This window comes from Nerophis ophidion, linkage group LG05 (assembly GCF_033978795.1).
Source record: "Nerophis ophidion isolate RoL-2023_Sa linkage group LG05, RoL_Noph_v1.0, whole genome shotgun sequence".
NCBI classification, from domain to species: Eukaryota; Metazoa; Chordata; class Actinopteri; order Syngnathiformes; family Syngnathidae; genus Nerophis; species Nerophis ophidion.
Genome location: NC_084615.1, coordinates 77,951,805 through 77,964,277, shown reverse-complemented (window position 1 = coordinate 77,964,277; position 12,473 = coordinate 77,951,805). Strand labels below are relative to the sequence as shown.

The 12,473-nt window shown below is 42.4% G+C and overlaps 1 protein-coding gene across 1 annotated transcript in view; it reads left to right on the top strand.

Annotated features, from left to right (window-relative positions):
* LOC133553636 (collagen alpha-1(XXIII) chain-like) overlaps positions 1 to 12,473 on the top strand; it is a 409,393-nt gene that overhangs the window by 302,028 nt on the left and 94,892 nt on the right. The window contains 4 exon segments of the mRNA XM_061902087.1: positions 1,165 to 1,191; positions 1,282 to 1,308; positions 5,704 to 5,730; positions 7,620 to 7,646. Of these exon segments, the coding sequence (XP_061758071.1) occupies positions 1,165 to 1,191; positions 1,282 to 1,308; positions 5,704 to 5,730; positions 7,620 to 7,646 (108 nt within the window).

The following is a 12,473-nucleotide window of genomic DNA, read 5'->3' as shown; positions in this document are numbered from 1 at the left end:
GCAGTGACCAAATATGTCTGATTATCACTCCACACAAGTCAATAACATCAACAAAACTCACCTTTGTGCATCCATGCACAACGTTAAAAGTTTGGCGGACAAAATGAGACAGAAAAAGAAGTGGCATAAAACACGTCTTAGAAAGTCGGAGAAAGTTATAATTGTAAACAAACTAGGGTGAGTTCAAGGACCGCCCAAATTAGTGGGACAAAACGGCGCTCGCCAAATACTCGAAGCAGTGAAGCATGTTTATTATAAACAGTGTGCTTTATAACAATTAGGGAGGTTTGTGTCATGTTTGTCCTCCGACAGAAACTATATTAAAACAAAAAATATATTTTTTTCCCCTCATCTTTTTCCTATTTTCATACATTTTTGAAAAAGCTCCAGAGAGCCACTAGGGCGGCGCTAAAGAGCCGCAGTTTGCCGACCCCCGCTGTAACTACTTGGTATCGGATCAATACTTAAATTTGTGGTATCATCCAAAACTAATATTAAGTATCTTTACAACATTATTACATTTTAATAGAAGTGTAGATAGAACATGTTGAAACAGAAAATAAGCAGATATTAACAGAAAATGAAGAAGTGGATTAAGAATCCATTTTATAGTTTTGACAGATAAATGACACAATATCTTACTGCATTTGCGACGAGGTGGCGACTTGTCCAGGGTGTACACCGCCTTCCCCCCGAATGCAGCTGAGATAGGCACCAGCGACCCCCCCAAAAAAGGGACAAGCGGTAGAAAATGGATGGACGGATGTTACTGCATATGTCAGCAGACTAAATTAGGAGCGTTTGTTTGTTTTCTTCCCACTAAAAGACAAGTTGTCTTGTATGTTCAACATTTTATTTAAGGACAAACTTGCAATAAGAAACATGTTCAATGTATCGTAAGATTTTTTGTTAAAATAAAGCCAATAGTGGTCCCCTTTATTTAGAAAAGTATCGAAATACATTTTGGTACCGGTACCAGTACCTAACTGATGGTATCGGCACAACCCTAGTATGTACAGTATGTGGAAACATTTGTGTAATTATTAGAGGACTATCTAAACCAATCAGGCGCACTGTTGTCATGGTTTTATCATCAATTCCGAGCCAGCAGGTCTTCCCCCAAAATGTGTGTTTTATTCATTCTCTTTATGTGTTTCCTAACAGGGTCCACTTGGCCTGGATGGCAAACCAGTGAGTAGAGCGTAAATCACAAATACAGAGACCGGGTTTAGGCCGAATCGGACACGCTTGAACTCTAACTGCCTTTTTAACTTCTTACAGGGTCTACCGGGTCTCAAGGGAAGCCAGGTACACTCTTCACACACACACCCACACACACACACACACACACACACACACCCACACACACACACACACACACACCTTTTAGCGTGTTCTTAGCCCACATCAGCACTTGTCATTTTGCACCAGAGGAGTTCCCACTTACGTGGCAGTGGGTCCATCTGGGTGTTTGGTCTGTTGCCTCATCAGTCACTTTTACTGTTCCCAAGAGAATGTCTCAAGTGGAGTAGAAAAAACCTCCTAAGTCATCCTGGTTAGTGTTGGACTTGGGGATCGGTCAGAACTCAACTACACCAAGTGCTGAAAGCCCCTTTGCACTTCATCTCTGGATCCAATCCATCAGAACTTCCCCTGGAACGGCGCTAGATTCCGAGACACCCCCAGGTGTTGCGGGGAAGCCCAGCAAATGGGTTACACACCAGTGAGTCAAAGTTGGGGATGGACTCTAAAGCTTTCCACATGAGGCCATTAAGGCACCTCTGTCCGGTCCCTTGGACCTGAACCACAAGATGCACCTTTTCATTGGGTCAAATAACAACCACGGATTTTACATCTTGATCTCCATGCTGCAATACTGAGCTGATGTTTGGAATAGAATAGAATGCATCTTTATAGTCATTGTACATTGTGCAACAAAATTGCATGCAAACTTATTTGGGTGCAAATTCATAATGACACTTAAAAAACATAAGAAGTAAATGTTAGATCCACTATGGACTGGACTCTCACTATTATGTTGGATCCACTCTGGACTGGACTCTCACACTATTATGTTAGTGGGTCTAGCATAATATTGTGAAAGTCCAGTCCACATTATGTTTGATCCACTATGGACTGGACTCTCAAACTATTATGTTAGATCCACTATGGACTGGACTTTCACACTATTATGTCAGATCCACTATGGACTGGACTTTTGCAATATTATGTTAGATCCACTATGGACTGGACTCTCACACTATTATGTTAGATCCACTATGGACTGGACTCTCACGCTATTATGTTAGATCCACTATGGACTGGACTTTCACACTATTATGTTAGATCCACTATGGACTGGACTTTCATTATTATGTTAGATCCACTATGGACTGGACTCTCACACTATTATGTTAGATCCACTATGGACTGGACTCTCACTATTACGTTGGATCCACTATGGACTGGACTCTCACTATTATGTTGGATCCACTATGGACTGGACTCTCACACTATTATGTTAGATCCACTATGGACTGGAGTCTCACTATTATGTTAGATCCACTATGGACTGGACTCTCACTATTATGTTGGATCCACTATGGACTGGACTCTCACACTATTATGTTAGTGGGTCTAGCATAATATTGTGAAAGTCCAGTCCACATTATGTTTGATCCACTATGGACTGGACTCTCACTATTATGTTAGATCCACTATGGACTGGACTCTCAAACTATTATGTTAGATCCACTATGGACTGGACTTTCACACTATTATGCTAGAGCTACTATGGACTGGACTTTCATTATTATGTAAGATCCACTATGGACTGGACTCTCACACTATTATGTTAGATCCACTATGGACTGGACTCTCAAACTATTATGTTAAATCCACTATGGACTGGACTCTCACTATTATGTTAGATCCACTATGGACTGGACTCTCGCACTATAATGTTAGATCCACTATGGACTGGACTTTCACACTATTATGTTAGATCCACTATGGACTGGACTCTCAAACTATTATGTTAAATCCACTATGGACTGGACTCTCACTATTATGTTAGATCCACTATGGACTGGACTTTCACACTATTATGTTGGATCCACTATGGACTGGACTTTCACACTATTATGTTAGATCCACTATGGACTGGACTCTCACTATAATGTTGGATCCACTATGGACTGGACTCTCACACTATTATGTTATTGGGTCTAGCATAATATTTTGAAAGTCCAGTCCACATTATGTTTGTTCCACTATGGACTGGACTCTCACTATTATGTTGGATCCACTATGGACTGGACTCTCACTATTATGTTAGATCCACTATGGACTGGACTCTCACACTATTATGTTAGATCCACTATGGACTGGACTCTCACACTATTATGTTAGATCCACTGTGGACTAGACTCTCACTATTATGTTAGATCCACTATGGACTGGACTCTCAAACTATTATTTTAAATCCACTATGGACTGGACTCTCACTATTATGTTAGATCCACTATGGACTGGACTCTCACACTATTATGTTAGATCCACTATGGACTGGACTTTCACTATTATGTTAGATCCACTATGGACTGGACTCTCACTATTATGTTAGATCCACTATGGACTGGACTCTCACTATTATGTTGGATCCACTATGGACTGGACTCTCACTATTATGTTGGATCCACTATGGACTGGACTCTCACTATTATGTTAGATCCACTATGGACTGGACTCTCACACTATTATGTTAGATCCACTATGGACTGGACTCTCACACTATTATGTTAGATCCACTGTGGACTAGACTCTCACTATTATGTTAGATCCACTATGGACTGGACTCTCAAACTATTATGTTAAATCCACTATGGACTGGACTCTCACTATTATGTTAGATCCACTATGGACTGGACTCTCACGCTATTATGTTAGATCCACTATGGACTGGACTTTCACTATTATGTTAGATCCACTATGGACTGGACTCTCAAACTATTATGTTGGACCCACTATGGACTGGACTCTCTCACTATTATGTTAGATCCACTATGGACTGGACTCTCACACTATTATGTTAGATCCACTATGGACTGGACTCTCACACTATTATGTTAGATCCACTATGGACTGGACTCTCAAACTATTATGTTAGATCTACTATGGACTGGACTCTCACACTATTATGTTAGATCCACTATGGACTGGAGTCTCACTATTATGTTAGATCCACTATGGACTGGACTCTCACACTATTATGTTAGATCCACTATGGACTGGACTCTCACTATTATGTTGGATCCACTATGGACTGGACTCTCACACTATTATGTTAGATCCACTATGGACTGGAGTCTCACTATTATGTTAGATCCACTATGGACTGGACTCTCACACTATTATGTTAGATCCACTATGGACTGGACTCTCACTATTATGTTAGATCCACTATGGACTGGAGTCTCACTATTATGTTAGATCCACTATGGACTGGACTCTCACACTATTATGTTAGATCCACTATGGACTGGACTCTCACTATTATGTTAGATCCACTATGGACTGGAGTCTCACTATTATGTTAGATCCACTATGGACTGGACTCTCACACTATTATGTTAGATCCACTATGGACTGGACTCTCACTATTATGTTAGATCCACTATGGACTGGAGTCTCACTATTATGTTAGATCCACTATGGACTGGACTCTCACACTATTATGTTAGATCCACTATGGACTGGACTCTCACTATTATGTTAGATCCACTATGGACTGGAGTCTCACTATTATGTTAGATCCACTATGGACTGGACTCTCACACTATTATGTTAGATCCACTATGGACTGGACTCTCACTATTATGTTAGATCCACTATGGACTGGAGTCTCACTATTATGTTAGATCCACTATGGACTGGACTCTCACACTATTATGTTAGATCCACTATGGACAGGACTCTCACAATATTATGTTAGTGGGTCTAGCATAATATTGTGAAAGTCCAGTCCATAGTGGATCCAACATAATAGTGAGAGTCCAGTCCATAGTGGATCTAACATAATTGTGTGAGAGTCCAGTCCATAGTGGATCTAACATAATAGTGAAAGTCCAGTCCATAGTGGATCTAACATAATAGTGTGAGAGTCCAGTCCATAGTGGATCTAACATAATAGTGAGAGTCCAGTCCATAGTGGATCTAACATAATAGTGAGAGTCCAGTCCATAGTGGGGCCAGCAGGAGACCATCCCGAGTGGAGACAGGCCAGCAGCGCAGAGATGTCCCCAACTGATGCACAGGCAAGTGGTCTACCCCGGGTCCCGACTTCATCCATGGCCACTGGACCTGTGCACCCCTCCCCCCCTACCAAAAGGGAGAGAGGGGGGAATACAGCAGAAAAGAAAAGAAACGGCAGGTCAACTGGTCTAAAAAGGGGGGTCTCTTCAAAGGCTCGAGTATACAAATGAGTTTTAAGATGGGACTTAAATGCTCATAAGGGTCACTGGGTGTTGTTTTTAACTTTGTAAAGCACTTTGCATGTATTTTATGTATGAAACGCGCTTTATAGACAAAGTTTGATTTGATTTCAAGAAATACCGCAATATTCTTTTTGCACGCGTGTCTCTTGCCGCTTACGACACGGCGAAAGATTTATATTAACCACATTTGTCTACTCCTCTTCCACAGGGACCACAGGGGCCCAAGGGAGACAAGGTATGTTTCGATACAACCTGTTTTTGTTTTTTGCAAGTATCTCACATTAGTTAGGAGCGACCAAACCTTGTTTACATTCCCGAAAGCTGACGGTGAAGCTTTACTCTGGAACAGAGCGGTCAAGCGAACATGGTTCCCTACCACATGTCAACCGGCAGGTTTCGGTGAGAAAATGGTGGTAATAAGTCGGCTCTTACCGTAGACATGAGCGGAGAGCTTGCCTCGTTCCTCGTGCACCTGTCAAAGAGGCAGCTGCGGACTCTCTTGCCTCCTCCGACCGGCCGCCCCCGACCGTGGGATGCTTCCACCGTGGATGAGCGAGTGGGGGGGAAATCTCAGCTCGGCCCCATTGGCTTCCTTCGCTTCGCCTCGTCGAGAAACGTGGCGTCCCTCAGAGACACTGGCGGTCACCACACCCCTTCGACTTTCACTAAAACGCTAATACATGCATCCATCCATCATCTTCCGCTTATCCGAGGTCGGGTCGCGGGGGAAACAGCCTAAGCAGGGAAACCCAGACTTCCCTCTCCCCAGCCACTTCGTCTAGCTCTTCCCGGGGGATCCCGAGGCGTTCCCAGGCCAGCCGGGAGACATAGTCTTCCCAACGTGTCCTGGGTCTTCCCCGTGGCCTCCTACCGGTTGGACGTGCCCTAAACACCTCCCTAGGGAGGCGTTCGGGTGGCATCCTGACCAGATGCCCGAACCACCTCATCTGGCTCCTCTCCATGTGGAGGAGCAGCGGCTTTACTTTGAGTTCCTCCCGGATGGCAGAGCTTCTCACCCTATCTCTAAGGGAGAGACCTGGAAACTCATTTGGGCCGCTTGTACCCGTGATCTTATCCTTTCGGTCATGACCCAAAGCTCATGACCATAGGTGAGGATGGGAACGTAGATCGACCGGTAAATTGAGAGCTTTGCCTTCCGGCTCAGCTCCTTCTTCACGCCAATACACTACTAACATAAGAAGCAGATAAGGGATTTTCCAGAGTTATCCTATTAAATGTGTATAATAATATCTGAATCGCTCTGCCGTCTAGTTGGTTTATTCTTTTTTTTTTCCCCTAGTCCTTCACTCTCACTTTCCTCATCCACGAATCTTTCATCCTCGCTCAAATAATGGGGAAATTGTCGCTTTCTTGTTTCGAATCGCTCTCGCTGCTGGTGGCCATGATTGCAAACAATGTTCAGATGTGATGAGCTCCACAACCCGTGACATCACGCTCACATGGTCTGCTACTTCCGGCACAGGCAAGGCATTTTTTATTAGCGACCAAAAGTTGCGAACTTTATCAAACTAAATCCTTTCAGCAAAAATATGGCAATATTGCAAAATGATGAAGTATGACACAGAATGGACCTGCTATCCCCGTTTAAATAAGAAAATGTAATTTCAGTAGGCCTTTAACAGGTTTACAGGCCTCGACCATAGCCAGATGTTCTTTCCCGCTCCCTGAACCGCCGGCCCAGTCACATAAGAGCCTTTTCCTACGTCGTCTCCATCAGTCCACTAGATCTAATAGATAAGTCGGACTCGCCAGAACAATACGGGCGGACGTAAACAGCATTCATCAAGGTCTGACAGGTGCGGACTGCGAACGTAAGACGACGCTGAAGTATGGAAAACTGGCAGCCGTCATGTAATCATGCTACGCGATGAGAGCGTCCTGGAGTCCTCATCAGCAGCATCGGAACTGTCGGAGGACTACGTTTGGATCAACATCCTGAGCTCCTTCATGGGACCAATTACCTTCCAGATCATTTTTCTTCTTGTTCTCAAAAGTCATTTATCGGCTTGTCAGTTACAATTGCCCGAGCGGTATTGAGTATTTACTCCCCCGTACAGAGATAGTGATTGATAATCCTTATTGTTAATGTTTTTTTTCTTCCAGGGTGACCAAGGAGACATCGGGCCGAGGGTAAGACTCATTTTATATAAATAAGTGGGACGCTTTTCATTTTTGCATGAAGATTTGCAGGTAACTTTAATATTTATTACTATACAGCACGGGTCGGCAACCCGCGGCTCTTTGATCACGCTGATGTGGTTCAGCTGCTAAATTGCCGACCCCAACGATTATTCCGGGAGGTTTCCGGATTTTGGTGCCTCTCTCTCAGAAATCACCCGGGGATAACATTCTCCAATTTTCACCCGTACTTTAATATTGAGGGTGTGCAGTCATTGCAATGCCTTTAACCTCCACAACATGTCATTGCTCCAGCTTTTAAATCACGCGATCTGCGTGCCGACTGATCACATTTTATACTCAGCCTTTGTTAAAACACGAAAGCTACTGCAACACATACTTAGTCAACAACCATGCAGGTTACACTGAGGGCTGTAACATAAACAACTTTAACACTCTCTCTATTATGCGCCACACTGTGAACCCACACCAAACAAGAATGACAAGCACATTTCGGGAGAACATGGGCACTGTAACACAACATAAACACAAAAGAACAAATACCCAGAATCCCATGCATCCCTGCTAGCACCAAACCCTGCCCCCCCCAACCCTGCCCATCCCAACCAACGCACGGAGGGGGTGGGGGGATTTGGTTACGGCGTGACTGCCAGCTAATCGATGCTAACATGCTACACTAATCGACGCTAACATGTTATTTACCGGCGGTGCTAAAGCAGACATGGCACAGAGATGTATGGATAACCTGGTGATGCATTTGCAACGATAAAGTCAACGAATTCACAAAGGTGAGTTTTGTTGATGTTGACTGCCAGCTAATCGATGCTAACGTGCTACGCTAATCGATGCTAACATGTTATTTACCGGCGGTGCTAAAGCAGACATGGCACAGAGATGTATGGATAACCTGCAGATGCATTTGCAACTATATTACGTTTCCTTCCACCCACATTTAATGCGAAACAAACACTTACCAATCAACGGATTTAAGTTGCTCCAGTGTCAAAAGATGCGAAAGTCCTGATCGTTTGGTCCGCACATTTTACCGGCGATGCTAACGCAGCTATTCGGCCATGCTATGGCTATGAATAGCGTCAATAGCTTCAGTTTCTTCTTCAATACTTTCATACTCCAACCATCCGTTTCAATACATGCGTAATCTGTTGAATTGCTTAAGTCGCTGAAATCCGAGTCTGAATCCGAGCTAATGTCGCTATATCTTGCTGTGGTATTCGCCGTTGTTTGTTTACATTGGCAGCACTGTGTGACGTCACAGGGAAATGGACAGTCGCATATCAAATAGCGAAAATCAAGCACTTTAAAGCTTTTTTTAGGGATATTCGGGGACCGGTAAAATCTTGAAAAAAACTTCAAAAAATACAACAAGCCACTGGGAACTGATTTTTATTGTTTTTAACCCTTTTAAAATTGTGATAATGTTCCCCTTTAAAAGAAAAGGTGATGTAACACAGTGGTGAACATGCCCTTTCCCAACTACTTTGGCACGTGTTGCAGCAATGAAATTCTAAGTTAATTATTATTTATGACGTGGCACAGTGGGAGAGTGGCCGTGCGCAACCCGAGGGTCCCTGGTTCAATCCCCACCTGGTACCAACCTCGTCACGTCCGTTGTGTCCTGAGCAAGACACTTCACCCTTGCTCCTGATGGGTGCTGGTTAGCGCCTTGCATGGCAGCTCCCTCCATCAGTGTGTGAATGGGTAAATGTGGAAGTAGTGTCAAAGCGCTTTGAGTAACTTGAAGGTAGAAAGGTGCTATACAAGTACAACCCATTTATTTGCAACAACAAAAAATAAAGTTTATCTTGTCTTTGTAGCATATTCAACTGAATATGGCTTGAAAAGGATTTGCAAATCATTGTATTCTGTTTATATTTACATCTAACACAATTTCCCAACTCATACGGAAACGGGGTTTGTAAATTCCTCCTGAAGGAATCAATAAAATACTATCTATCTATCTAGAAGTGTCATCGGGCAGAATAAAAAGGAATGTTCTTGAAGGTTTGGTTGCGCTGTCAGCAATAATAGTAGTAATAAGTTCAATTTCTATGGCCAAAGACATTTTTGGTACCGTATAATATTTGGCCACTACAAAAACAAGGTAAAATAACAAGCAGCGTTGGTCGGGCCCGCCTTTGGCTGCTGCCCCCGAGACCCACGTTAGAACACGCCTTGGAGCCACTATTTTGAGAATCTAATGCATTGTGAAAGAAATGCAGTTGTTGTATTGAAGTGAAAATATCAAACTTCCTGTTGATTTTGGCTAAAGTATGTTAATTATTAAAATGTAGGTCTAAGTGAGACCTACATAATGTTTTTTGTTTCATGTCTCTTTGACATTCCTACCGGAAGTTACAAGCAGTTTTGTCTGTGTTTTCTTCCTAGGAGCAGTTTGTCGGTGTTGTATTCCTAGGGGGGCGGTAGAGCGCAATTTTGAGTTTTGAGGTTAGGTTTTTTTCATCAGATCCCAATTTTTGCCAGACCTGATGTGTGTGTCAAGTTTGGTGAGTTTAGAAGCATTTTAAGGGGGTCAAATAGCAGCTCAAAGAGGCAAAAATTACATTTTTTAGGAGACTTTGCACAGGGGTTCTTTCAAGGCGCGTAAAATCAAAACCTGAGAACTTATCAAAACTCTGTTTTATACTTTTAATCAGAAGGGTTCAATCTCTCTCCTGTGCGAGTTTGAAGCCAAAACAACACACGCACTCAGAGGAGATAATGTTTGAAGAAAGGTGACCGGTTTTTACAAAACTTTTGTTTTGAAGGGGGGATTGCAAACTTCCTGTTGATTTTTGTTGGGGGTTGTCAATCTGTGAAATGTAGGTCTAAGCGAGACCTACATAGAGGTTTTTGTTTCATGTCTCTCCGACATTCTTACCGGAAGTTACGAGCAATTTTGTCTGTGTTTTCGTCCTAGGAGCAGTTTTTTTAGTGTTTTATTCAAAAATAGCGCCAGAGCGCAATTTTGAGTTTTGGGGTTTGGTTTTTTCATTAGATCGTAATATTCGCCAGTCCTTATGTGTGCGCCAAGTTTGGTGACTTTTGAAGCATTTTAAAGGGGTCAAATTACAGCGCAAAGAGGCAAAAATTGCATTTTTTTGCAAACATTTTATTTTGAAGGGGTTTTTGCCAACTTCCTGTAGATTTCTGCTGAAAGAAGTGAGTGTATGAAAATTGGGTCTAAGTCAGACCTACATAGGAGTTTTTGTTTCATGTCGCTATGACATTCCTAACAGAAGTTACATTGCAGTTTTGTCTGTCATTTTGTTCCTAGGGGGCGCTAGAGCGCAATTTTCATTTTGGGGGATTGGTTGCTTAATATGTTGGGAAGGTTTGCTATACCGACGTGTGTGTGTAAAATTTGGTGAGTTTTGAAGCATTTTAAGGGGGTCAAATAACAGCTCAAAGACGCAAAAATGACATTTTTTAGGAGACTTTACACAGGGGTTCTTTGAAGGCGCGTAAAATCAAAACCTGAGAACTTATCAAAACTCTGTTCTATACTTTTAATCAGAAGGGTTCAATCTCTCTCCTGTGCGAGTTTGAAGCCAAAACAACAAACGCACTCAGAGGAGATAATGTATGAAGAAAGGTGACCGGTTTTTACAAAACTTTTGTTTTGAAGGGAAGATTGCAAACTTCCTGTTGATTTTTGTTGGGGGTTGTCAATCTGTGAAATGTAGGTCTAAGCGAGACCTACATAGAGGTTTTTGTTTCATGTCTCTCCGACATTCTTACCGGAAGTTACAAGCAGTTTTGTCTGTGTTTTCGTCCTAGGAGCAGTTTTTTCAGTGTTTTATTCAAAAATAGCGCTAGAGCGCAATTTTGAGTTTTGGGGTTTGGTTTGTTCATTAGATCGCAATATTCGCCAGTCCTTATGTGTGCACCAAGTTTGGTGACTTTTGAAGCATTTTAAAGGGGTCAAATTACAGCGCAAAGAGGCAAAAATTGCATTTTTTGCGCAAATTTTATTTTGAAGGGGTTTTTGCCTACATACTGTAGATTTTTGCTGAAAGAAGTGAGTGTATGAAAATTGGGTCTAAGTCAGACCTACATAGGAGTTTTTGTTTCATGTCGCTATGACATTCCTAACAGAAGTTACATGCAGTTTTGTCTGTCATTTTTTTCCTAGGGGGCGCTAGAGCGCAATTTTCACTTTGGGGGATTGGTTGCTTAATATGTTGGGAAGGTTTGCTATACCGACGTGTGTGTCAAATTTGGTGAGTTTAGAAGCATTTTAAGGGGGTCAAATAACAGCTCAAAGACGCAAAAATGACATTTTTTAGGAGACTTTACACAGGGGTTCTTTGAAGGCGCGTAAAATCAAAACCTGAGAACTTATCAAAACTCTGTTCTATACTTTTAATCAGAAGGGTTCAATCTCTCTCCTGTGCGAGTTTGAAGCCAAAACAACAAACGCACTCGGAGGAGATAATGTTTGAAGAAAGGTGACCGGTTTTTACAAAACTTTTGTTTTGAAGGGGGGATGGCAAACTTCCTGTTGATTTTTGTTGGGGGTTGTCAATCTGTGAAATGTAGGTCTAAGCGAGACCTACATAGAGGTTTTTGTTTCATGTCTCTCCGACATTCTTACCGGAAGTTACAAGCAGTTTTGTCTGTGTTTTCTTCCTAGGATCAGTTTTTTCAGTGTTTGATTCAAAAATAGCGCTAGAGTGCAATTTTGAGTTTTGGGGTTTGGTTTTTTCATTAGATCGCAATATTCGCCAGTCCTTACGTGTGCACCAAGTTTGGTGACTTTTGAAGCATTTTAAAGGGGTCAAATTACAGCTCAAAGAG